This window comes from Armigeres subalbatus, chromosome 2 (assembly GCF_024139115.2).
Source record: "Armigeres subalbatus isolate Guangzhou_Male chromosome 2, GZ_Asu_2, whole genome shotgun sequence".
NCBI lineage: Eukaryota > Metazoa > Arthropoda > Insecta > Diptera > Culicidae > Armigeres > Armigeres subalbatus.
Genome location: NC_085140.1, coordinates 249071112 through 249095111, shown reverse-complemented (window position 1 = coordinate 249095111; position 24000 = coordinate 249071112). Strand labels below are relative to the sequence as shown.

The window sequence follows — 24000 nt, the reverse complement described above, 5'->3', positions numbered from 1 at the left end:
TGCCATGAGAGGTTTAAATCCAAAGAATCTGATGGTGCCGAACCCTTTGCCGTTACAATACTGGAAGTGTGCTATTTCGTCCAATTTCCCCTACAAATAGAGAATTTTGCTAATGCATATATTCACATCAATCTAAAAGACAGGGAAAACCTTGACTTGTGTTATCAAAATATCATAATGGGCCTCCCATACATTGTTGAACATGAATAAGTGTCTTATTTTGTCTAATACTATAGATTTGAGGATGTCCGATGAGTTAAGCGCCAAACGCAATATAACGGTACGGCGACGGAAACGGCAAATTTGACAGAAAATATATGGGCTAACTGTTTAATTTTCCGTTTCCGTCGCCTTTCCATTGTATTGCGTTTGGGGCTTTACTGTTAGTTACGGAATTCAGGACAATGAAATAGTGTTATCCTCGGACAATTCACTGGGAATTTGTTTAGTGTCTGATGCCCCCTATAATTTAAAAATATTTTCAAAAGACATCAAATCAATTTTCTTTTTAGGAAAATGTACTGAGATCCTTGAAGACTATTGTGGGCATATAACAAGGCTATTCCTTTTTTGCAGTGTCCCTTCAGTGTTTCATTTTGTCCAATATCCCTTATACGTTGAACCGTTTTTATTCAATTTATTAGAACACACAAATTGAAAGCTCGAAAGCTTTTGTGAAAATCGGCGAATTATCTGGACAATGAAATGTGACTTTTCCTAGGGGGTTGAATAGTGTCTGATTTTGCCAAATATCTCCTATAGTTGAATGAAATTTTAAAATAAGATAGAGCAAATCTTAGTTAATACTTTTTTTTTGTTTAAAATTATTGCATGGATTTACCAGTTTATTGATGAATTCTGGCAAATGAACATATTTATGAACAGACGGAGGCAACTTTTTAACAAATGGGAACTGCTTTCGAATGAGTTTTTCGAGTTCAGCGTAGAGATTTTGCACCTTATCCGCATCCAGCATTCTCGAGGATAGAGCTAGGCTGCTGAACAAGTGGATAGCAGCAAAATTCTGTGGGTCAACCAGGAGTCTCCGAGCCATGCTTCCATTCCATTGTTGGAAGATCCACTTCCTCCAATGTTTGGTCTTACTTGATACTTGATACTTGATGGGCTATAGCTCTTCGATGAACCTACGCCGAATGGAGTATCCTTCTCCACTGGACTCGATTCTGGGCCAATCGCTTCCAGTCGCCCTGAACATTGAGCGCCCTCAGGTCCTCTTCAACTGCAAAAAGCCATCGTGTACGCGGCCTTCTACGGGTTCTCTACTAAATATTATCTTCGCTTGGCGTTTTTCTGGCATACGAACAACGTGACCAGGCCACCGTAGTCTGCCGTGTTGTATAAGCCGAATAATATCCAGCCCTTTATACACCTGGTACAATTCGTGATTCATGCGACGCCGCCAGATACCGTTCTCCTGTTTACCGCCGAGTATTGTCCGCAGCACCTTACGCTCAAACACACTGAAAGCTCTCCGATCAGCCCCCTTTAACGTCCATGTCTCATGGCCGTATAAAGCCACCGGAAGAATCAGAGTAGTATACAGCGCGAGTTTTGTTTTCGTTTGCCCTATTTGCCCTATTTTGTAATAAGGCCTATTTGCAGCTGCAATACGCCTTTTCACCTCGCGGGTAACATCATTATCGCACGTCACTAATGTTCCAAGATCCACAAATTCTTTTTTTTTTTCCCCTGTTGGGTATTTTAATCACTGCGACCATTTGTTAGATCTATTGTGATATATGCCCCATTTCATATAGCTTTGTCAAGTTGACGCATCATTGCTATGTAGAGCAATTGCATCACCTTGACTACCAGCGTCTTCCCAATACGGTATTATGGTTCTGATGAATCGCACTACCAAATTGGGACTTGTTCTCCAAACTTCAGAGGGTTCTATCAGCCCCCTGTTGAAGAACTGTAATCTTTTTCTAAAAATTGCCGAACAATGGCATAACAGATGTTCCGAGTCTTCCACATGTATACCGCAGAAGCGACATACATCATCTTGAAGTTTTCCTAGCAGCTTCAAGTGATAACGGCTCGGGCAATGGCCTGTTACAAGACCTGTATATAACAAATTCTTCTACCACTTCAAATTTTTCACCATCCAGCACCATTTCGCTACCACCACCACTAATGAACCTACGTTGAATGCCAACGAACATGTACTTCATTTTGTTGGTATTGATTGTGAGTCAAATCTTCGTTGTTTCACTCTTAAAAGGCACAAAAGCCTCTTCCAGGGCATGACGATCAATCCCGATAATATCTATATTTACCGCAAAGCCCAGGAACATGTATGATCTTGTGATAATGGTACCGCTTCTTTGCACACCAGCTCTTCTAAACGCTACCTCGAGCGCTATATTGAACAGTAGATTCGAGAGTGCATCACCCTGCTTTAATGCATCTAAGGAACAAATGACGTCGATATTTCATCCGCAACCCTTACACTTGATTTCGGGGTAGGGGCAGCAGGGACTATGTCCAAGAGCTTGACGATCCCTGCGCAGGCCATCTGCGAGTTGTGGCGCCTGCCTAGGATGTGGTGGGGTTTGACAGTGGGCCTTGTTAAACCTCTATAAAAAGCTGCATGAATCCGCAAGTAGGCTCCGCCAAAGCGACCGTGTGCCGCTCAAAGCGCACAAGCCCAAGTCCTGGTGTTAGGTGGGACGCTAAACAGCCCTGACACGACGGCCCTCCGACGAGACAGGAGGATTGCGCAGGCCCAATAAGCCGCCTTTAAAAACAACTATTACGAACGACATAGAAGATAATACGACCCGATACAATCGGCAACGACCTAGGCGACGAATAAAGGATCACGATTGGAAGCTTGGAACATGGAACTGCAAGTCGCTAGGCTTCGCAGGTTGCGACAGGATAATCTACGATGAATTACATCCCCGCAACTTTGATGTCGTAGCGCTGCAGGAAATCTGCTGGACAGGACAGAAAGTGTGGAAAAGCGGGCATCAAGCGGCTACCTTCTACCAAAGCTGTGGCACTACCAACGAGCTGGAAACCGGCTTCATAGTGCTGGGAAAGATGCGCCAACGCGTCATTGGGTGGCAGCCAATCAACGCAAGGATGTGCAAGCTGAGGATAAAAGGCCGTTTCTTAGACTATAGCATCATCAACGTGCACTGCCCACACGAAGGGAGATCCGACGACGAGAAAGAAGCGTTCTATGCGCAGCTGGAGCAGACATACGATGGATGCCCACTGCGGAACGTCAAAATCGTCATCGGTGACATGAACGCTCAGGTAGGAAGGGAGGAAATATATAGACCGGTCATCGGACCGGATAGTCTGCATACCGTATCGAACGACAACGGCCAACGATGCATAAACTTTGCAGCCTCCCGCGGAATGGTAGTCCGAAGCACTTTCTTCCCCCGCAAAAATATCCACAAGGCCACATGGAAATCACCTAATCAAGTAACAGAAAACCAAATCGACCACGTTCTAATCGACGGTAAATTCTTCTCCGACATCACGAACGTACGCACTTACCGCAGTGCGAATATTGAATCCGACCACTACCTCGTTGCAGTATGCCTGCGCTCAAAACTCTCGACGGTGATCAACACGCGTCGGAGTCGTCCGCCGCGGCTAAACATTGGGCGGCTACAAGACGGTAGGCTAGCCCAAGATTACGCGCAGCAGCTGGAAATAGCACTCCCAACGGAAGAGCAGCTAGGCGCAGCATCTCTTGAAGATGGCTGGAGAGATATTCGATCCGCCATTGGAAGCACCGCAATCGCTGCACTAGGCACGGTGGCTCCGGATCAGAGAAACGACTGGTATGACGGCGAATGTGAGCAGTTAGTTGAGGAGAAGAATGCAGCATGGGCGAGATTGCTGCAACACCGCACGAGGGCGAACGAGGCACGATACAAACGGGCGCGGAACAGACAAAACTCGATTTTCCGGAGGAAAAAGCGCCAGCAGGAAGATCGAGACCGTGAAGAGACGGAGGAACTGTACCGCGCTAATAACGCACGAAAGTTCTATGAAAAGTTGAACCGTTCACGTAAGGGCCACGTGCCACAGCCCGATATGTGTAAGGACATAAACGGGAACCTTCTTACAAACGAGCGTGAGGTGATCCAAAGGTGGCGGCAGCACTACGAAGAGCACCTGAATGGCGATATGGCAGACAACGGTGGCGGTATGGTAATGAACCTAGGAGCACGCGCGCAGGACATGCGACTTCCGGCTCCGAATCTCCAGGAAATCCAGGAGGAGATCGGCCGGCTGAAAAACAACAAAGCCCCTGGAGTTGACCAACTGGGTGATTACCAAGGTTTGGGAGGATGAGGTTCTGCCGCAGGAGTGGATGGAAGGTGTCGTGTGTCCCATCTACAAAAAGGGCGACAAGCTGGATTGTAGCATCTACCGCGCAATTACATTGCTGAACGCCGCCTACAAGGTACTCTCTCAAATTTTATGCCGCCGACTCACACCAATTGCAAGAGAGTTCGTGGGGCAGTACCAGGCGGGATTTATGGGTGAACGCTCTACCACAGAACAGGTGTTCGCCATACGTCAGGTATTGCAGAAATGCCGCGAATACAACGTGCCCACACATCATCTATTTATCGACTTCAAAGCCGCATATGATACAATCGATCGGGACCAGCTATGGCAGCTAATGCACGAAAACGGATTTCCGGATAAACTGATACGGTTGATCAAGGCGACGATGGATCGGGTGATGTGCGTAGTTCGAGTTTCAGGGGCATTCTCGAGTCCCTTCGAAACGCGTAGAGGGTTACGGCAAGGTGATGGTCTCTCGTGTCTGCTATTTAACATCGCTTTGGAGGGAGTAATACGAAGGGCAGGGATTGACACGAGTGGTACGATTTTCACGAAGTCCGTCCAGTTATTTGGTTTCGCCGACGACATTGATATCATGGCACGTAACTTTGAGAGGATGGAGGAAGCCTACATCAGACTGAAAAACGAAGCTAAACGGATTGGACTAGTCATCAATACGTCGAAGACGAAGTACATGATAAGAAGAGGCTCAAGAGAGATCAATGCAAGCCACCCACCACGAGTTTCTATCGGTGGTGACGAAATTGAGGTGGTTGAAGAATTTGTGTACTTGGGCTCACTGGTGACCGCCGATAACGATACCAGCAGAGAAATTTGGAGGCGCATAGTGGCTGGAAATCGTACGTACTTTGGACTCCGTAAGACGCTCCGATCGAATAGAGTTCGACGCCGTACCAAACTAACTATCTACAAAACGCTTATAAGACCGGTAGTTCTCTACGGGCACGAGACCTGGACGATGCTCGTGGAGGACCAACGCGCACTGGGAGTTTTTGAAAGGAAAGTGCTGCGTACCATATATGGTGGGGTGCAGATGGTGGACGGATCGTGGAGGAGGCGAATGAACCATAAGTTGCATGAGCTGTTGGGAGAATCATCCATAGTTCACACCGCGAAAATCGTAAGACTGTGGTGAGCCGGGCACGTAGCCAGAATGTGGGACAGTAATCAAGTGAAAGTGGTTCTCGACAACGATCCGCGGGAACACGAAGGCGAGGTGCACAGCGGGCAAGGTGGATCGATCAGGTGGAGGACGATTTGCGGACCCTCCGCAGACTGCGTGATTGGCGAAGTGCAGCCATGGACCGAGCTGAATGGAGAAGACTTTTAAGTGCAGCACAGGCCACTCCGGCCTTAGTCTGATAATAAATAAAATACACTTGATTTCGATCCGTCCAACGTTATACGAATCAGCCGTATCAGTTTCGCCGGAAAACCATGTTCAAGCATAATTTGCCATAATTCATTCCGTTTCACTGAATCGTACGCCGCCTTGAAATCAATAAACAGATGATGTGTCTGCAAGTTGTACTCCCGGAATTTATCAAGGATTTGTCTCAGGGTAAACATTTGATCCGTCGTTGATCGGCCCTTACGAAAACCTGCTTGGTATTCGCCGACGAAGGACTCTTCAAGCGGTCTCAATCTGTTCTGCAGAATACGGGACATAATTTTGTACGCCGAATTAAGAAGGGTTATTCCTCGGTAATTGGCGCACTCCAGTCTATGCCCTTTCTTAAAGAGAGGGCAAATGAGGCCGTCCAACCAGCTAGCAGGCATATATTTTCGACATAATATGGTGCAGAACTTCATAAAGCTGCTCACTGCCATGTTTGAGAAGTTCAGCCAGGAGCTGGTCCTTCCCCGCAGCCTTATTGTTTTTCAGCTCTTTAACAGTATTTTTAACCTCATCTAGTGTACATAGGTGACTCCACAGCTTGTCCATCGTCGCTAATATTTATTCTGTTCACCGATGCACCGTCACTTCCTCTATTCAACAAAGTCTTGAGGTGTTGCTTCCACCTGGCTATTTTTTCTGCAGCAGTCTTGTGATCAGAGCGATCTCCCACTCGTACAGTTGTTATCTCCAGAATTTCCCTGGCTCTCCTGTCTTCTGCGGACTCCTTTAGTTAACAGATCACCGACTCCTCCAGCGCGTACTGTCGTTTGATCAGATCGTGTATCTGTTCATTCGTAATTTCGTCGTGGTAGCCAACCATATGCGCGTCGGACGATTTTGCTCCATGACTTGGGCCGTATATAGTCCACCCCAATGGCGACTTCACCGCTATGGGCTCTCCAGAATCACCTAGTCTAGCGTCGATCGGCGCCATCGTATGTATATTGTTCAGTCCGATCAAGATTCTCGGTCGGTTCCTCCGATACGATGTGACTGGTAGACCACGGAGATGCTCGTACCGTTGTACCATCTCCCGAGCATCTAGTGACTGCTCTGGCAGCGCTAATTCTCCTATAGTGCACACCTCGTTCATCAGCAATTGCTGCGTTCCTCCGACCGCAGAAATCTTTAAGCTGATTCTCCTCGAGTCCTTTTCGACGCGGGCCACGTCTCCTGTCCACCGGATTTCAAGCCTTTGCCGGACGCCCTCTGCGCCCAGCTGGTCTGCCAGTGCTTTCTCCACCATCATAACCGATGCTCCTTCATCCAGAAACATAAGGGTAGTCACCGATTTGTCCCGGAAATACAGTGTCACCGGTAGCATTCGGATCAATATGTTGCTGTTCAGCTGGATGTGGGCGTTCATAACGATCATTCCAGACCCCTGATGCAGCAACGGATTGTGCCTTTCCGTACACCCCCCCATGGTGCACCGCATTCTGAACTTGCACTCCGCGAGGCCATGGTCGTTCAGGCATGTGTCGCAGAGTTTCCACTTCCGCACAAGCTTCATCCGATCTGCCGGCGTCATGCTCCTGAAATCCTGACAGTATCGTAAACGATGGTCAGTCCGCTTACAAGCCTTGCATGCCCTTTGTCTAGATTCCACCGTGGCCGGCTCATTGACGACCGACTCTGTAGCGCTATGATTGTAGACGGCACCTCTCTCCTTATTCCGTCCTTTTCCGAAGCCGGAGCTTCCTGGTTTCGCCTCGGGCTTGAGGTCAACAGAAACGTTTGCTTCGCAGGCTTCGGCCACAATTCCCAAAATAAAATAAGTGAAGGTACGGAGCGTCACCATCTTCTTCCGCTTCTTGTACCGCACCCATTCAGGCTTGTCGCCAGAAGGAAGCTTGTCGACTAGATCCTGCACTAATAACGGCTGCTCCACAGCTGTACCGAACGGTATGAATTTCGCCAATTTGTCTGCCTTCGGCGGTTCCAGCCTACGCACCTTCTCCAGATGACATTGTAGCAGTTGCTCCGGACGACCATACAGCTGTCTCAGCTTACTTATTACCTTCGGAACAGATTTCGGGAACAACAGCTGCCCTCGAACACTTTCCAATGCTGGCCCCTTGAGGCTTTCCTGCAGCCGCACGAGATTCTCGACGTCGGTGAATCCACACGCCTCGTGCCGATAAACAATGGCCATTCCTCTGGTCTGCCGGTGAACACCGGGAGCTTCTTTGTTACTCCGTTCCTCGCCGCCATTTGTGCCCTTGTCGGCGCACTGCGCTGCTGCCCCAGCCCGTTTTCGACGACGTTCTTCATTTTCGACTTAGGTTTCCTCTTCTTCTTTGCTTGTTCCTCTTCTTCATCTTCGGTTTCCTCTTCTTCTGTTTCTACTTCAGATTCTTCTGGTTCAGATTCTTCACGATTGGGTGAGCGTATTGAGTGAGTACAGTACCAGCCCGCTATGTCAACAACAACCGTGATCGAATTCTACTGACAACGAGGTAGTGATCAGAGTCAATGTTCGGACCTATGAATGTCCGCACATCGATAACATCCGAGAAACGGCGCCCATCCACCAGAACATAGTCTATATTGTTGCAAGTTTCACTCATTATTGACCATATATGTACTCTTGATCTTGATTTGATCTCAAGTAGATCTCCACAACTTCCCTTTTCTTCAATTTCCGAACACACGTTTGGACTACAACTATCACGTCAGATCGTAATGATAGTTACCTAGGTTTTACCAAGCAGCCACATCAAAAGTTCAACATTTTGCTGAGATCCCGGTAAAAAAAATAAGTGTGTATAGTCCCATTTGAATAACATGGTCACCTCACGTGAGAATTGCCAAGATCGACTCACCTCACGTCACTCGACTCGTAGAATAAGCCCAAATATGATTTTAGGTGATTCTAGATTCACGTCAGTTTGTCGGTGTTGGAACTTCATTTAAATATAGGGGATATTGACCTAAATCGGACATTACCCAGGGCTGAGGCTAAGGTCTTAATTTGTTATTCAAGGGATTTGCTAAAATTGACACAATTCACAAAAATCTCTCGAACTTTAATTCATGTTTTTGTACATTAAAAGAATTTCAATGTATAGGGAGTATTAGACACTGGACTACTAACTACACTGGACTCTAAAAAAGAAAAAAAACCTCTCTTTAATATGTCCACCAGGTAAGCAAGGATGCTAATATAATTTTCTAAGTTATTAAAATTTCATTCAACTATAAACAAAATAGGACACTTCCAATATTCTAACGGAAAAGGGGTCAGCACCATCAGATTCTTTAGATTTTTGTGATTTTTTTAAGGTAATGTACAAGACGTGGGGCCCTCCTTAGCCGTGCGGTAAGACGCGCAGCTACAAAGCAAGACCATGCTGAGGGTGACTGGTTTCGATTCCCGGTGCCGGTCTAGACAATTTTCGGATTGGAAATTGTCTCGACTTCCCTGGGCATACAAGTATCATCGTGTTAGCCTCATGATATACGAATGCAAAAATGGTAACTTGGCTTAGAAACCTCGCAGTTAATAACTGTGGAAGTGCTTAATGAACACTAAGCTGCGAGGCGGCTCTGTCCCAGTGTGGGGATGTAATGCCAATAAGAAGAAGAAGAATGTACAAGCCGTGGTTGAATTGCGTCCGTTTTTTGGCTCGAATTTGCTCACTGTGGCGGTTTTAAGCTTTGAGGCAGAGTACACGAGCTTTGTTCGAATGTGACAGGCATACGGGGTCCTTGAATTGCACAAATTGAGTAGCAGACATAGTAATTAATTTCCACCCGGGTGGCTAATACCCTAATATGAATCATCATGATTGATTACATATTTTGATCTCATTTTGCTATAGATTTCTAAATTGTATGATCTGACATCAAGCTGTGTATTTATTTTGTTATCGAAACAAATATCAAATGTTTTCAATTTGCTATCATCGATAGCAGGAATAGTTTTCGATTCGATGTCACAGTAAGATTTTTTTATGCCCACGTAGCGTCTTTTCAACGTAACGTGCACGCAGCGTCAAAATAATTCAGGTCTGCATCGGCGCGGCGACGCTACGTTACCGCTTTTTCCCTGTGCACACTTGCGTCTTTTTAACGCCGTGTGCCCGGAGAGTTGTAAAGACGCTACGTGAGCATCGAGCTCTTAGTACAGTACTATCAAAGTAATGCTTACTTAGGGTGGGAGCACATAAAGTGGAAAACGAAACATTTTAACATTTATTGTATGTAAATCAATACTGCTGGAGGGATATCAACTTCCACACTGATACTCTTCCCTCCTTCTTCACACGAGAGCTTGGCAGATCACTTCTATAAAACATTCTTCATGCCTATCGTATCCTAACGGAACTATCATCTATTCTATCGCCTCTAATTCTATCATGAACATGTACGTCTAAGTTTGGAAGATGATATTAGCATTTCCATAACATTGTACAAAGCGTTGAACTTCACTCATCTCATTAATCATAGTAAAACAAATTTATTTTTACAATTATAATATGGTCGGCGCTCTTCCAAACCGCACCAAAAGGGAACAGTAACACATTTCAACAAGCATTGTCATTGTTTTCGTCTGTCTGTATCTGCGAAGAACGATGAAAATCTTCTTATAATAAGTTAATAAGTTAAAATAATAAGGTAATAAGTTAAAAAAAATTCTCCGTGTGACGTGGAAATCGAATAGGGATGCGACTCTGTTGAAGACACGCTGTAGGCCACAAATAGCTCCATGAATCCCATAATTGCTTTTACCACGGCTGGTACATCAAGCCTACTAAAGTTGATAGTTCTACCCTACTTCCTATATAATAGCATTTTAGGAGGCTTGCTCCCGCTGAAAGGTTATCTCATTTGTAAAGCAATTGCATTTATGCACTGACAGCGCGTAATATTTTGCATTCATGACTCAAATCCATTGATTGATTTTTGCTGTTTAGGTCAATCAGATAGTAGTAGTACATATATAAATAACCATACAGGCTCTACTTTTTCATTCCACAATCTAGCATCAGGAGTTGGAAGATGAAGTCGTGTTCAATAGTTGTCCTCGTCTTAGGCATTTTAGTTGCAGCCATTTTGTGCGCACCAGCGGTAAGATAAATTTTGTTTAATTAAAGTTCTAAATATTCAGGGTTTCACTGAGCCGAATTCGGAAGTCGTTTTCAAGAAACACAGATTAGTGCTGTCGCTGTGTAATGAGCAGGTTGAAGTAGCTCTTCCATCCTGCTCGTTCTTTGATCGTCAACAAATAAAAACGAGCAGAATGGGAAAATTTAAGTTTGAACTACTTCAAGCTGCTCAATCAACAGAACTATTGTACAAACGCGGCGAATACAAAATTTTCCACAATGTTTCTTGCAGACAAAAACGACCGCCAGTGATGTTATATGCGATAAAAAAGGTTGCACATTTCCTGTTAAGGATTACGGACCCGTAGTTACCCCTCATATTCCGACTATGCAGCCAAGGGTTCGAACTATGCTGGTACCTCCATTGTGGGTCAACACAACTTGGTTGGAGATCGTGGAGAGTTCGTCTACAACTTTTGCGCCTGAAGAAGACGGAAAAGAAAGCTTAATACCATTCGAGGATACTACCTACGATGACAACGATGAGGATAATGTGATACAAGAATGATAGAATGATGTATAATTAGTAAAAACAATCTAATTTTAATTTTAAACTCTAATTTTAAATAATTACCTTATATTTTGGAAATACACATTCTACTTATCACTACGATGCGTAACGCGAGTGTGACCCGGTCATGCTACTCATCATTACGGACTGATTGTGAATAGAAAAATTTTGGGTGGGCCCTTGTTTCGCATTCAAAATCCGCATCAGCATATCCATCGCATGCGGCAGGAACGGCCGAATGGTGTTCAGCTCCACTATAGTAATATTGTCCAGCTTCACCAGCTCAGCTTCGCCCTTAAGGTACATATCGGTAGTTGTTCGCAGCTTGGCACAACGAATGTCCCAAATATCTTTGATGAGCGTTTTTATTTCATCCGACTGTGGAACGTCTTCAGGAGCTGTGTTGAGAATCAGTTTCGCTTCAACCATGTAGTGTTCGCTGGGCATTTTTGTAAAATTTCTGAAACATAAAATTGGCGTTAATCAAAATGTGCTGTTTTGGTTTATTGCAAATAGATCAATTATGACGACAAGCTTTCAGTACCGTCATCGGGGACACTATGAGTATAAGAGATGAGAATGGGTCTACGCATTCACCGGCATAACAAAATGGTTCAAAAGTCTCATACAATTTAGTTTTCTTGCCGTCAGATACATTCAATCTTATTCTACAAGCATTCTTGGTAGCTAATCCATTCCCAACCCGATGACGGTACATACTTTTTTTTGCCTTTATTAGCGACACTTTCAGCCCAAGGCTGGCTCGTCTCGAGTACATATGTACTTATTTAAGGTATCGCTAGTCAAGTTGAAAACCGGAATGGATGACTATCGAAGTTGGATTTTTCTCGCAATCCGTACGTTAAACCTAGCTTCGCCTTAGGTCTTAATTAGAATAGCGCGCCACTAGCGAAGCTAGGTTTAACGTACGGATTGCAAAAAAATCCAACTTCGCTAGTCCCCTATTCCGGTTTCCAACCTAATTGAGTATACTTCTAACATATGAATGATAGTTTTTAATTTTACTCTTTTATAATCATTTGAATTACTCAGCTGTATACTTTAGAGATAATGTAATCGGTAGCTTAATGTGCCGATGTTTAGATCACATCTAACATTTACTTGATCATAAACAGCCGAGTTAAATGCGCGAGCAGTTGGACCGCGCAAGCACAATGGGCGTAGAAATATTGAGGGGCACCTATTTGCAAGAAATATCGGCGCGAGCATCTTGCATGCAAGTCATATTATACTCGCGCACTTGAATTTGCTCGCGCAAATATGATCAAAACAGTGTATAGCCTTCTAGCAGCATACAGCCCAGTTGGGAAACGTATAAGGCATCCTTGAGAAGCACCCTGCCTACTTGGTTGGTCTTGGTAGGCCTGGCTTCTATGCTTTTTTGACCAGTATAGTGAAAGTTGCTGTTTTGTACTATGTGGGCAACTATTGATACAATCGACCAGAAATCGCCTTCTAGCAGCATACAGTCCCATGGAGAAACATATAAGGCATCCCTAAGAAGCACCCTGCCTACTGGGTTGGTCTTGGTAGGCCTGGCTTCTATGCTTTTTTGACCAGTATAGTGAAGTTGCTGTTTTGTACTATGTGCGCAACTATTGATACAATCGACCAGAAATCGCCTTCTAGCAGCATACAGTCCCATTTGGAATCATATAAGGCATCCCTAAGAAGCACCCTGCCTACTGGGTTGGTCTTGGTAGGCCTGGGTTCTATGCTTTTTTGACCAGTATAGTGAAAGTTGCTGTTTTGTACTATGTGCGCAACTATTGATACAATCGACCAGAAATCGCCTTCTAGCAGCATACAGCCCCTTGGGGAAACATATAAGGCATCCCTAAGAAGCACCCTGCCTACTTGGTTGGTCTTGGTAGGCCTGGGTTCTATGCTTTTTTGACCAGTATAGTGAAAGTTGCTGTTTTGTACTATGTACGCTACTATTGATACAATCGACCAGAAATCGCCTTCTAGCAGCATACAGCACCATGGGGAATCATATAAGGCATCCTTAAGAAGCACCCTGCCTACTGGGTTGGTCTTGGTAGGCCTGGCTTCTATGCTTTTTGACCAGTATAGTGAAAGTTGCTGTTTTGTACTATGTGCGCAACTATTGATACAATCGACCAGAAATCGCCTTCTAGCAGCATACAGCACCATGGGGAATCATATAAGGCATCCTTAAGAAGCACCCTGCCTACTGGGTTGGTCTTGGTAGGCCTGGGTTCTATGCTTTTTTGACCAGTATAGTGAAGTTGCTGTTTTGTACTATGTGCGCAACTATTGATACAATCGACCAGAAATCGCCTTCTAGCAGCATACAGCCCCATGGGGAATCATATAAGGCATCCCTAAGAAGCACCCTGCCTACTTGGTTGGTCTTGGTAGGCCTGGGTTCTATGCTTTTTTGACCACTATAGTGAAAGTTGCTGTTTTGTACTATGTGCGCAACTATTGATACAATCGACCAGAAATCGCCTTCTAGCAGCATACAGCCCCTTGGAGAAACATATAAGGCATCCCTAAGAAGCACCCTGTCTACTGGGTTGGTCTTGGTAGGCCTGGCTTCTATGCTTTTTGACCAGTATAGTGAAAGTTGCTGTTTTGTACTATGTGCGCAACTATTGATACAATCGACCAGAAATCGCCTTCTAGCAGCATACAGCCCCATGGGGAATCATATAAAGGCATCCCTAAGAAGCACCCTGCCTACTTGGTTGGTCTTGGTAGGCCTGGGTTCTATGCTTTTTGACCAGTATAGTGAAAGTTGCTGTTTTGTACTATGTGCGCAACTATTGATACAATCGACCAGAAATCGCCTTCTAGCAGCATACAGCACCATGGGGAATCATATAAGGCATCCTAAGAAGCACCCTGCCTACTGGGTTGGTCTTGGTAGGCCTGGGTTCTATGCTTTTTGACCAGTATAGTGAAGTTGCTGTTTTGTACTATGTGCGCAACTATTGATACAATCGACCAGAAATCGCCTTCTAGCAGCATACAGCCCCATGGGGAATCATATAAGACATCCTAAGAAGCACCCTGCCTACTTGGTTGGTCTTGGTAGGCCTGGGTTCTATGCTTTTTGACCAGTATAGTGAAAGTGGCTGTTTTGTACTATGTACGCTACTATTGATACAATCGATCAGAAATCGCCTTCTAGCAGCATACAGCCCCATGGGGAAACATATAAGGCATCCCTAAGAAGCACCCTGCCTACTGGGTTGGTCTTGGTAGGCCTGGCTTCTATGCTTTTGACCAGTATAGTGAAGTTGATGTTTTGTACTGTGTGCGCAACTATTGATACAGTCGTCCAGAAATCGCCTTCTAGCAGCATACAGCCCCTTGGAGAAACATATAAGGCATCCCTAAGTAGCACCCTGCCTACTGGGTTGGTCTTGGTAGGCCTGGCTTCTATGCTTTTTTGACCACTATAGTGAAAGTTGCTGTTTTGTACTATGTGCGCTACTATTGATACAATCGACCAGAAATCGCCTTCTAGCAGCATACAGCCCCATGGGGAATCATATAAGGCATCCCTAAGAAGCACCCTGCCTACTGGGTTGGTCTTGGTAGGCCTGGCTTCTATGCTTTTTTGACCAGTATAGTGAAGTTGCTGTTTTGTACTATGCACGGTCCTGTTGGTACGACCGATCAGACATCGCCTTCGAGCAGCATACAGCCCCATGGGGAAACATATAAGGCATCCCTAAGAAGCACCCTGCCTACTGGGTTGGTCTTGGTAGGCCTGGGTTCTATGCTTTTTTGACCAGTATAGTGAAGTTGCTGTTTTGTACTATGTGCGCAACTATTGATACAATCGACCAGAAATCGCCTTCTAGCAGCATACAGCCCCATGGGGAATCATATAAGGCATCCCTAAGAAGCACCCTGCCTACTTGGTTGGTCTTGGTAGGCCTGGGTTCTATGCTTTTTTGACCACTATAGTGAAAGTTGCTGTTTTGTACTATGTGCGCAACTATTGATACAATCGACCAGAAATCGCCTTCTAGCAGCATACAGCCCCTTGGAGAAACATATAAGGCATCCCTAAGAAGCACCCTGTCTACTGGGTTGGTCTTGGTAGGCCTGGCTTCTATGCTTTTTTGACCAGTATAGTGAAAGTTGCTGTTTTGTACTATGTGCGCAACTATTGATACAATCGACCAGAAATCGCCTTCTAGCAGCATACAGCCCCATGGGGAATCATATAAGGCATCCCTAAGAAGCACCCTGCCTACTTGGTTGGTCTTGGTAGGCCTGGGTTCTATGCTTTTTTGACCAGTATAGTGAAAGTTGCTGTTTTGTACTATGTGCGCAACTATTGATACAATCGACCAGAAATCGCCTTCTAGCAGCATACAGCACCATGGGGAATCATATAAGGCATCCTTAAGAAGCACCCTGCCTACTGGGTTGGTCTTGGTAGGCCTGGGTTCTATGCTTTTTTGACCAGTATAGTGAAGTTGCTGTTTTGTACTATGTGCGCAACTATTGATACAATCGACCAGAAATCGCCTTCTAGCAGCATACAGCCCCATGGGGAATCATATAAGGCATCCTAAGAAGCACCCTGCCTACTTGGTTGGTCTTGGTAGGCCTGGGTTCTATGCTTTTTGACCAGTATAGTGAAAGTGGCTGTTTTGTACTATGTACGCTACTGTTGATACAATCGACCAGAAATCGCCTTCTAGCAGCATACAGCCCCATGGGGAATCATATAAGGCATCCCTAAGAAGCACCCTGCCTACTGGGTTGGTCTTGGTAGGCCTGGCTTCTATGCTTTTTGACCAGTATAGTGAAGTTGCTGTTTTGTACTATGTACGCTACTGTTGATACAATCGATCAGAAATCGCCTTCTAGCAGCATACAGCCCCATGGGGAAACATATAAGGCATCCCTAAGAAGCACCCTGCCTACTGGGTTGGTCTTGGTAGGCCTGGGTTCTATGCTTTTTTGACCAGTATAGTGAAGTTGCTGTTTTGTACTATGTGCGCTACTATTGATACAATCGACCAGAAATCGCCTTCTAGCAGCATACAGCACCATGGGGAATCATATAAGGCATCCTTAAGAAGCACCCTGCCTACTGGGTTGGTCTTGGTAGGCCTGGGTTCTATGCTTTTTTGACCAGTATAGTGAAGTTGCTGTTTTGTACTATGTGCGCAACTATTGATACAATCGACCAGAAATCGCCTTCTAGCAGCATACAGCCCCATGGGGAATCATATAAGGCATCCCTAAGAAGCACCCTGCCTACTTGGTTGGTCTTGGTAGGCCTGGCTTCTATGCTTTTTTGACCAGTATAGTGAAAGTTGCTGTTTTGTACTATGTACGCTACTATTGATACAATCGATCAGAAATCGCCTTCTAGCAGCATACAGCCCCATGGGGAAACATATAAGGCATCCCTAAGAAGCACCCTGCCTACTGGGTTGGTCTTGGTAGGCCTGGCTTCTATGCTTTTTTGACCAGTATAGTGAAGTTGATGTTTTGTACTATGTGCGCAACTATTGATACAATCGACCAGAAATCGCCTTCTAGCAGCATACAGCCCCTTGGAGAAACATATAAGGCATCCCTAAGTAGCACCCTGCCTACTGGGTTGGTCTTGGTAGGCCTGGCTTCTATGCTTTTTTGACCACTATAGTGAAAGTTGCTGTTTTGTACTATGTGCGCTACTATTGATACAATCGACCAGAAATCGCCTTCTAGCAGCATACAGCCCCATGGGGAATCATATAAGGCATCCCTAAGAAGCACCCTGCCTACTGGGTTGGTCTTGGTAGGCCTGGCTTCTATGCTTTTTTGACCAGTATAGTGAAGTTGCTGTTTTGTACTATGTACGCTACTGTTGATACAATCGATCAGAAATCGCCTTCTAGCAGCATACAGCCCCATGGGGAAACATATAAGGCATCCCTAAGAAGCACCCTGCCTACTGGGTTGGTCTTGGTAGGCCTGGGTTCTATGCTTTTTTGACCAGTATAGTGAAGTTGCTGTTTTGTACTATGTGCGCTACTATTGGTACAATCGACCAGAAATCGCCTTCTAGCAGCATACAGCCCCATGGGGAATCATATAAGGCATCCCTAAGAAGCACCCTGCCTACTGGGTTGGTCTTGGTAGGCCTGGCTTCTATGCTTTTTTGACCAGTATAGTGAAGTTGCTGTTTTGTACTATGTACGCTACTATTGATACAATCGATCAGAAATCGCCTTCTAGCAGCATACAGCCCCATGGGGAAACATATAAGGCATCCCTAAGAAGCACCCTGCCTACTGGGTTGGTCTTGGTAGGCCTGGGTTCTATGCTTTTTTGACCAGTATAGTGAAGTTGCTGTTTTGTACTATGTGCGCTACTATTGATACAATCGACCAGAAATCGCCTTCTAGCAGCATACAGCCCCATGGGGAATCATATAAGGCATCCCTAAGAAGCACCCTGCCTACTGGGTTGGTCTTGGTAGGCCTGGCTTCTATGCTTTTTTGACCAGTATAGTGAAGTTGCTGTTTTGTACTATGTACGCTACTATTGATACAATCGATCAGAAATCGCCTTCTAGCAGCATACAGCCCCATGGGGAAACATATAAGGCATCCCTAAGAAGCACCCTGCCTACTGGGTTGGTCTTGGTAGGCCTGGCTTCTATGCTTTTTTGACCAGTATAGTGAAGTTGCTGTTTTGTACTATGTGCGCTACTATTGATACAATCGACCAGAAATCGCCTTCTAGCAGCATACAGCCCCATGGGGAATCATATAAGGCATCCCTAAGAAGCACCCTGCCTACTGGGTTGGTCTTGGTAGGCTTGGGTTCTATGTTTTTTTGACCACTATAGTGAAAATTGCTGTTTTGTACTATGTGCGCTACTATTGATACAATCGACCAGAAATCGCCTTCTAGCAGCATACAGCCCCATGGGGAATCATATAAGGCATCCCTAAGAAGCACCCTGCCTACTGGGTTGGTCTTGGTAGGCCTGGCTTCTATGCTTTTTTGACCAGTATAGTGAAGTTGCTGTTTTGTACTATGTACGCTACTATTGATACAATCGATCAGAAATCGCCTTCTAGCAGCATACAGCCCCATGGGGAAACATATAAGGCATCCCTAAGAAGCACCCTGCCTACTGGGTTGGTCTTGGTAGGCCTGGCTTCTATGCTTTTGACCAGTATAGTGAAGTTGCTGTTTTGTACTATGTACGCTACTATTGATACAATCGATCAGAAATCGCCTTCTAGCAGCATACAGCCCTATGGGGAAACATATAAGGCATCCCTAAGAAGCACCCTGCCTACTGGGTTGGTCTTGGTAGGCCGGGCTTCTATGCCTTTTTGACCGCTATAGTGAGGTTGCTGCTTTGTACTATGTGCGCGACTATTGATACAATCGACCAGAAATCGCCTTCTAGCAGCATACAGCCCCATGGGGAATCATATAAGGCATCCCTAAGAAGCACCCTGCCTACTGGGTTGGTCTTGGGAGCCCAGGGGCCTCGGCTTGTGTGACCACGATAATCACGATTGCTGCTTTGTACTATGAACACTACTATTGATACAATCGACCAGAAATCGCCTTCTAGCAGCATACAGCCCCATGGGGAAACATATAAGGCATCCCTAAGAAGCACCCTGCCTACTGGGTTGGTCTTGGTAGGCCTGGCTTCTATGCTTTTTTGACCAGTATAGTGAAGTTGCTGTTTTGTACTATGTACGCTACTATTGATACAATCGATCAGAAATCGCCTTCTAGCAGCATACAGCCCCATGGGGAAACATATAAGGCATCCCTAAGAAGCACCCTGCCTACTGGGTTGGTCTTGGTAGGCCTGGCTTCTATGCTTTTTTGACCAGTATAGTGAAAGTTGCTGTTTTGTACTATGTGCGCTACTATTGATACAATCGACCAGAAATCGCCTTCTAGCAGCATACAGTTCCATAGGGAAACATATAAGGCATCCCTAAGAAGCACCCTGCCTACTTGGTTGGTCTTGGTAGGCCTGGCTTCTATGCTTTTTTGACCAGTATAGTGAAAGTTGCTGTTTTGTACTATGTGCGCTACTATTGATACAATCGACCAGAAATCGCCTTCTAGCAGCATACAGCCCCTTGGGGAAACATATAAGGCATCCCTAAGAAGCACCCTGCCTACTGGGTTGGTCTTGGTAGGCCTGGGTTCTATGCTTTTTTGACCACTATAGTGAAAGTTGCTGTTTTGTACTATGTGCGCAACTATTGATACAATCGACCAGAAATCGCCTTCTAGCAGCATACAGCCCCATGGGGAATCATATAAGGCATCCCTAAGAAGCACCCTGCCTACTTGGTTGGTCTTGGTAGGCCTGGGTTCTATGCTTTTTTGACCACTATAGTGAAAGTTGCTGTTTTGTACTATGTGCGCAACTATTGATACAATCGACCAGAAATCGCCTTCTAGCAGCATACAGCCCCTTGGAGAAACATATAAGGCATCCCTAAGAAGCACCCTGTCTACTGGGTTGGTCTTGGTAGGCCTGGCTTCTATGCTTTTTTGACCAGAATAGTGAAAGTTGCTGTTTTGTACTATGTGGGCAACTATTGATACAATCGACCAGAAATCCCCTTCTAGCAGCATACAGCCCCATGAGGAATCATATAAGGCATCCCTAAGAAGCACCCTGCCTACTGGGTTGGTCTTGGTAGGCCTGGGTTCTATGCTTTTTGACCAGTATATTGAAGTTGCTGTTTTGTACTATGTGCGCAACTATTGATACAATCGACCAGAAATCGCCTTCTAGCAGCATACAGCCCCATGGGGAAACATATAAGGCATCCCTAAGAAGCACCCTGCCTACTGGGTTGGTCTTGGTAGGCCTGGGTTCTATGCTCTCTTCGCCACTCCGGTGAAAGTTGCTGTTTTGTACTATGTGCGCAACTATTGATACAATCGACCAGAAATCGCCTTCTAGCAGCATACAGCCCCATGGGGAAACATATAAGGCATCCCTAAGAAGCACCCTGCCTACTTGGTTGGTCTTGGTAGGCCTGGCTTCTATGCTTTTTTGACCAGTATAGTGAAAGTTGCTGTTTTGTACTATGTGGGCAACTTTTGATACAATCGACCAGAAATCCCCTTCTAGCAGCATACAGCCCCATGAGGAATCATATAAGGCATCCCTAAGAAGCACCCTGCCTACTGGGTTGGTCTTGGTAGGCCTGGGTTCTATGCTTTTTTGACCAGAATAGTGAAAGTTGCTGTTTTGTACTATGTGCGCTACTATTGATACAATCGACCAGAAATCGCCTTCTAGCAGCATACAGCCCCATGGGGAAACATATAAGGCATCCTTAAGAAGCACCCTGCCTACTGGGTTGGTCTTGGTAGGCCTGGGTTCTATGCTTTTTTGACCAGTATAGTGAAGTTGCTGTTTTGTACTATGTGCGCAACTATTGATACAATCGACCAGAAATCGCCTTCTAGCAGCATACAGCCCCATGGGGAATCATATAAGGCATCCCTAAGAAGCACCCTGCCTACTTGGTTGGTCTTGGTAGGCCTGGGTTCTATGCTTTTTTGACCAGTATAGTGAAAGTTGCTGTTTTGTACTATGTACGCTACTATTGATACAATCGATCAGAAATCGCCTTCTAGCAGCATACAGCCCCATGGGGAAACATATAAGGCATCCCTAAGAAGCACCCTGCCTACTGGGTTGGTCTTGGTAGGCCTGGCTTCTATGCTTTTTTGACCAGTATAGTGAAGTTGCTGTTTTGTACTATGTGCGCAACTATTGATACAATCGACCAGAAATCGCCTTCTAGCAGCATACAGCCCCTTGGAGAAACATATAAGGCATCCCTAAGTAGCACCCTGCCTACTGGGTTGGTCTTGGTAGGCCTGGGTTCTATGCTTTTTTGACCACTATAGTGAAAGTTGCTGTTTTGTACTATGTGCGCTACTATTGATACAATCGACCAGAAATCGCCTTCTAGCAGCATACAGCCCCATGGGGAAACATATAAGGCATCCCTAAGAAGCACCCTGCCTACTGGGTTGGCCTTGGTAGGCCTGGGTTCTATGCTTTTTTGACCACTATAATGAAAGTTGCTGTTTTGTACTATGTGCGCTACTATTGATACAATCGACCAGAAATCGCCTTCTAGCAGCATACAGCCCCTTGGGGAAACATATAAGGCATCCCTAAGAAGCACCCTGCCTACTGGGTTGGTCTTGGTAGGCCTGGCTTCTATGCTTTTTTGACCAGTATAGTGAAGTTGCTGTTTTGTACTATGTGCGCAACTATTGATACAATCGACCAGAAATCGCCTTCTAGCAGCATACAGCCCCATGGGGAAACATATAAGGCATCCCTAAGAAGCACCCTGCCTACTGGGTTGGTCTTGGTAGGCCTGGGTTCTATGCTTTTTTGACCAGTATAGTGAAAGTTGCTGTTTTGTACTATGTGTGCTACTATTGATACAATCGACCAGAAATCGCCTTCTAGCAGCATACAGCCCCTTGGGGAAACATATAAGGCATCCCTAAGAAGCACTCTGCCTACTGGGTTGGCCTTGGTAGGCCTGGGTTCTATGCTTTTTTGACCACTATAATGAAAGTTGCTGTTTTGTACTATGTGCGCTACTATTGATACAATCGACCAGAAATCGCCTTCTAGCAGCATACAGCCCCTTGGGGAAACATATAAGGCATCCCTAAGAAGCACCCTGCCTACTGGGTTGGTCTTGGTAGGCCTGGGTTCTATGCTTGTTTGACCACTGTAGTGAAAGCTGCTGTTTTGTACTATGTGCGCTACTATTGATACAATCGACCAGAAATCGCCTTCTAGCAGTATACAGCCCCATGGGGAATCATATAGGCATCCCTAAGAAGCACCCTGCCTACTGGGCTGGTCTTGGTAGGCCTGGCTTCTATGCTTTTTGACCAGTATAGTGAAGTTGCTGTTTTGTACTATGTGCGCAACTATTGATACAATCGACCAGAAATCGCCTTCTAGCAGCATACAGCCCCATGGGGAAACATATAAGGCATCCCTAAGAAGCACCCTGCCTACTGGGTTGGTCTTGGTAGGCCTGGGTTCTATGCTCTTTTGGCCTCCCTAAGAGGCACCCTGGCTGCTGGCGTGGGCTGGGGAGGCCTGGGATCTATGCTTTATTGACCACTATAGTGAAAGTTGCTGTTTTGTACTATGTGCGCTACTATTGATACAATCGACCATCGATATAAGGCATCCCTAAGAAGCACCCTGCCTACTGGGTTGGTCTTGGTAGGCCTGGGTTCTATGCTTTTTTGACCAGTATAGTGAAGTTGCTGTTTTGTACTATGTGCGCTACTATTGATACAATCGACCAGAAATCGCCTTCTAGCAGCATACAGCCCCATGGGGAAACATATAAGGCATTCCTAAGAAGCACCCTGCCTACTGGGTTGGTCTTGGTAGGCCTGGGTTCTATGATTTTTGACCAGTATAGTGAAAGTTGCTGTTTTGTACTATGTGCGCTACTATTGATACAATCGACCAGAAATCGCCTTCTAGCAGCATACAGCCCCATGGGGAAACATATAAGGCATCCCTAAGAAGCACCCTGCCTACTGGGTTGGCCTTGGTAGTCCTGGGTTCTTTTCTCTTTTGACCACTATAATGAAAGTTGCTGTTTTGTACGATGTGCGCTCCTAATGATACAAACGACCAGAAATCGCCTTCTAGCAGAATACAGCCCCATGGGGAAAAATATAAGGCCTCCCTAAGAAGCACCCTGCCTCCTGGGTTGGCCTTGGTAGGCCTGGGTTCTATGCTTTTTGACCAGTATAGTGAAAGTTGCTGTTTTGTACTATGTGCGCTACTATTGATACAATCGACCAGAAATCGCCTTCTAGCAGCATACAGCCCCTTGGGGAAACATATAAGGCATCCCTAAGAAGCACCCTGCCTACTGGGTTGGCCTTGGTAGGCCTGGGTTCTATGCTTTTTGACCAGTATAGTGAAAGTTGCTGTTTTGTACTATGTGCGCTACTATTGATACAATCGACCAGAAATCGCCTTCTAGCAGCATACAGCCCCATGGGGAAACATATAAGGCATTCCTAAGAAGCACCCTGCCTACTGGGTTGGTCTTGGTAGGCCTGGGTTCTATGCTTTTTTGACCAGTATAGTGAAAGTTGCTGTTTTGTACTATGTGCGCTACTATTGATACAATCGACCAGAAATCGCCTTCTAGCAGCATACAGCCCCATGGGGAAACATATAAGGCATCCCTAAGAAGCACCCTGCCTACTGGGTTGGCCTTGGTAGACCTGGGTTCTATGCTTTTTTGACCACTATAATGAAAGTTGCTGTTTTGTACTATGTGCGCTACTATTGATACAATCGACCAGAAATCGCCTTCTAGCAGCATACAGCCCCATGGGGAAACATATAAGGCATCCCTAAGAAGCACCCTGCCTACTGGGTTGGTCTTGGTAGGCCTGGGTTCTATGCTTTTTTGACCAGTATAGTGAAAGTTGCTGTTTTGTACTATGTGCGCTACTATTGATACAATCGACCAGAAATCGCCTTCTAGCAGCATACAGCCCCATGGGAAAACATATAAGGCATT

At 45.5% G+C, this 24000-nt stretch overlaps 2 protein-coding genes across 2 annotated transcripts in view; one reads left to right on the top strand and one right to left on the bottom strand.

Annotated features, from left to right (window-relative positions):
* Positions 1–10672: 10672 nt before the first annotated feature.
* On the top strand, positions 10673–11488 carry LOC134216154 (uncharacterized). The gene is made up of 2 exons (XM_062695122.1): positions 10673–10837; positions 11108–11488. The coding sequence occupies exons 1-2, from the start codon at positions 10769–10771 to the stop codon at positions 11381–11383; spliced, it is 345 nt and encodes a 114-aa protein (XP_062551106.1). The 5' UTR covers positions 10673–10768; the 3' UTR covers positions 11384–11488.
* The window catches only part of LOC134216153 (probable DNA replication complex GINS protein PSF2), a 48809-nt gene continuing 36202 nt past the window's right edge, over positions 11394–24000 (bottom strand). The window contains exon 2 of the mRNA XM_062695121.1: positions 11394–11846. Within this exon, the coding sequence (XP_062551105.1) occupies positions 11483–11846 (364 nt within the window). The 3' untranslated portion in view covers positions 11394–11482. The remainder of the gene's footprint in view (positions 11847–24000) is intronic.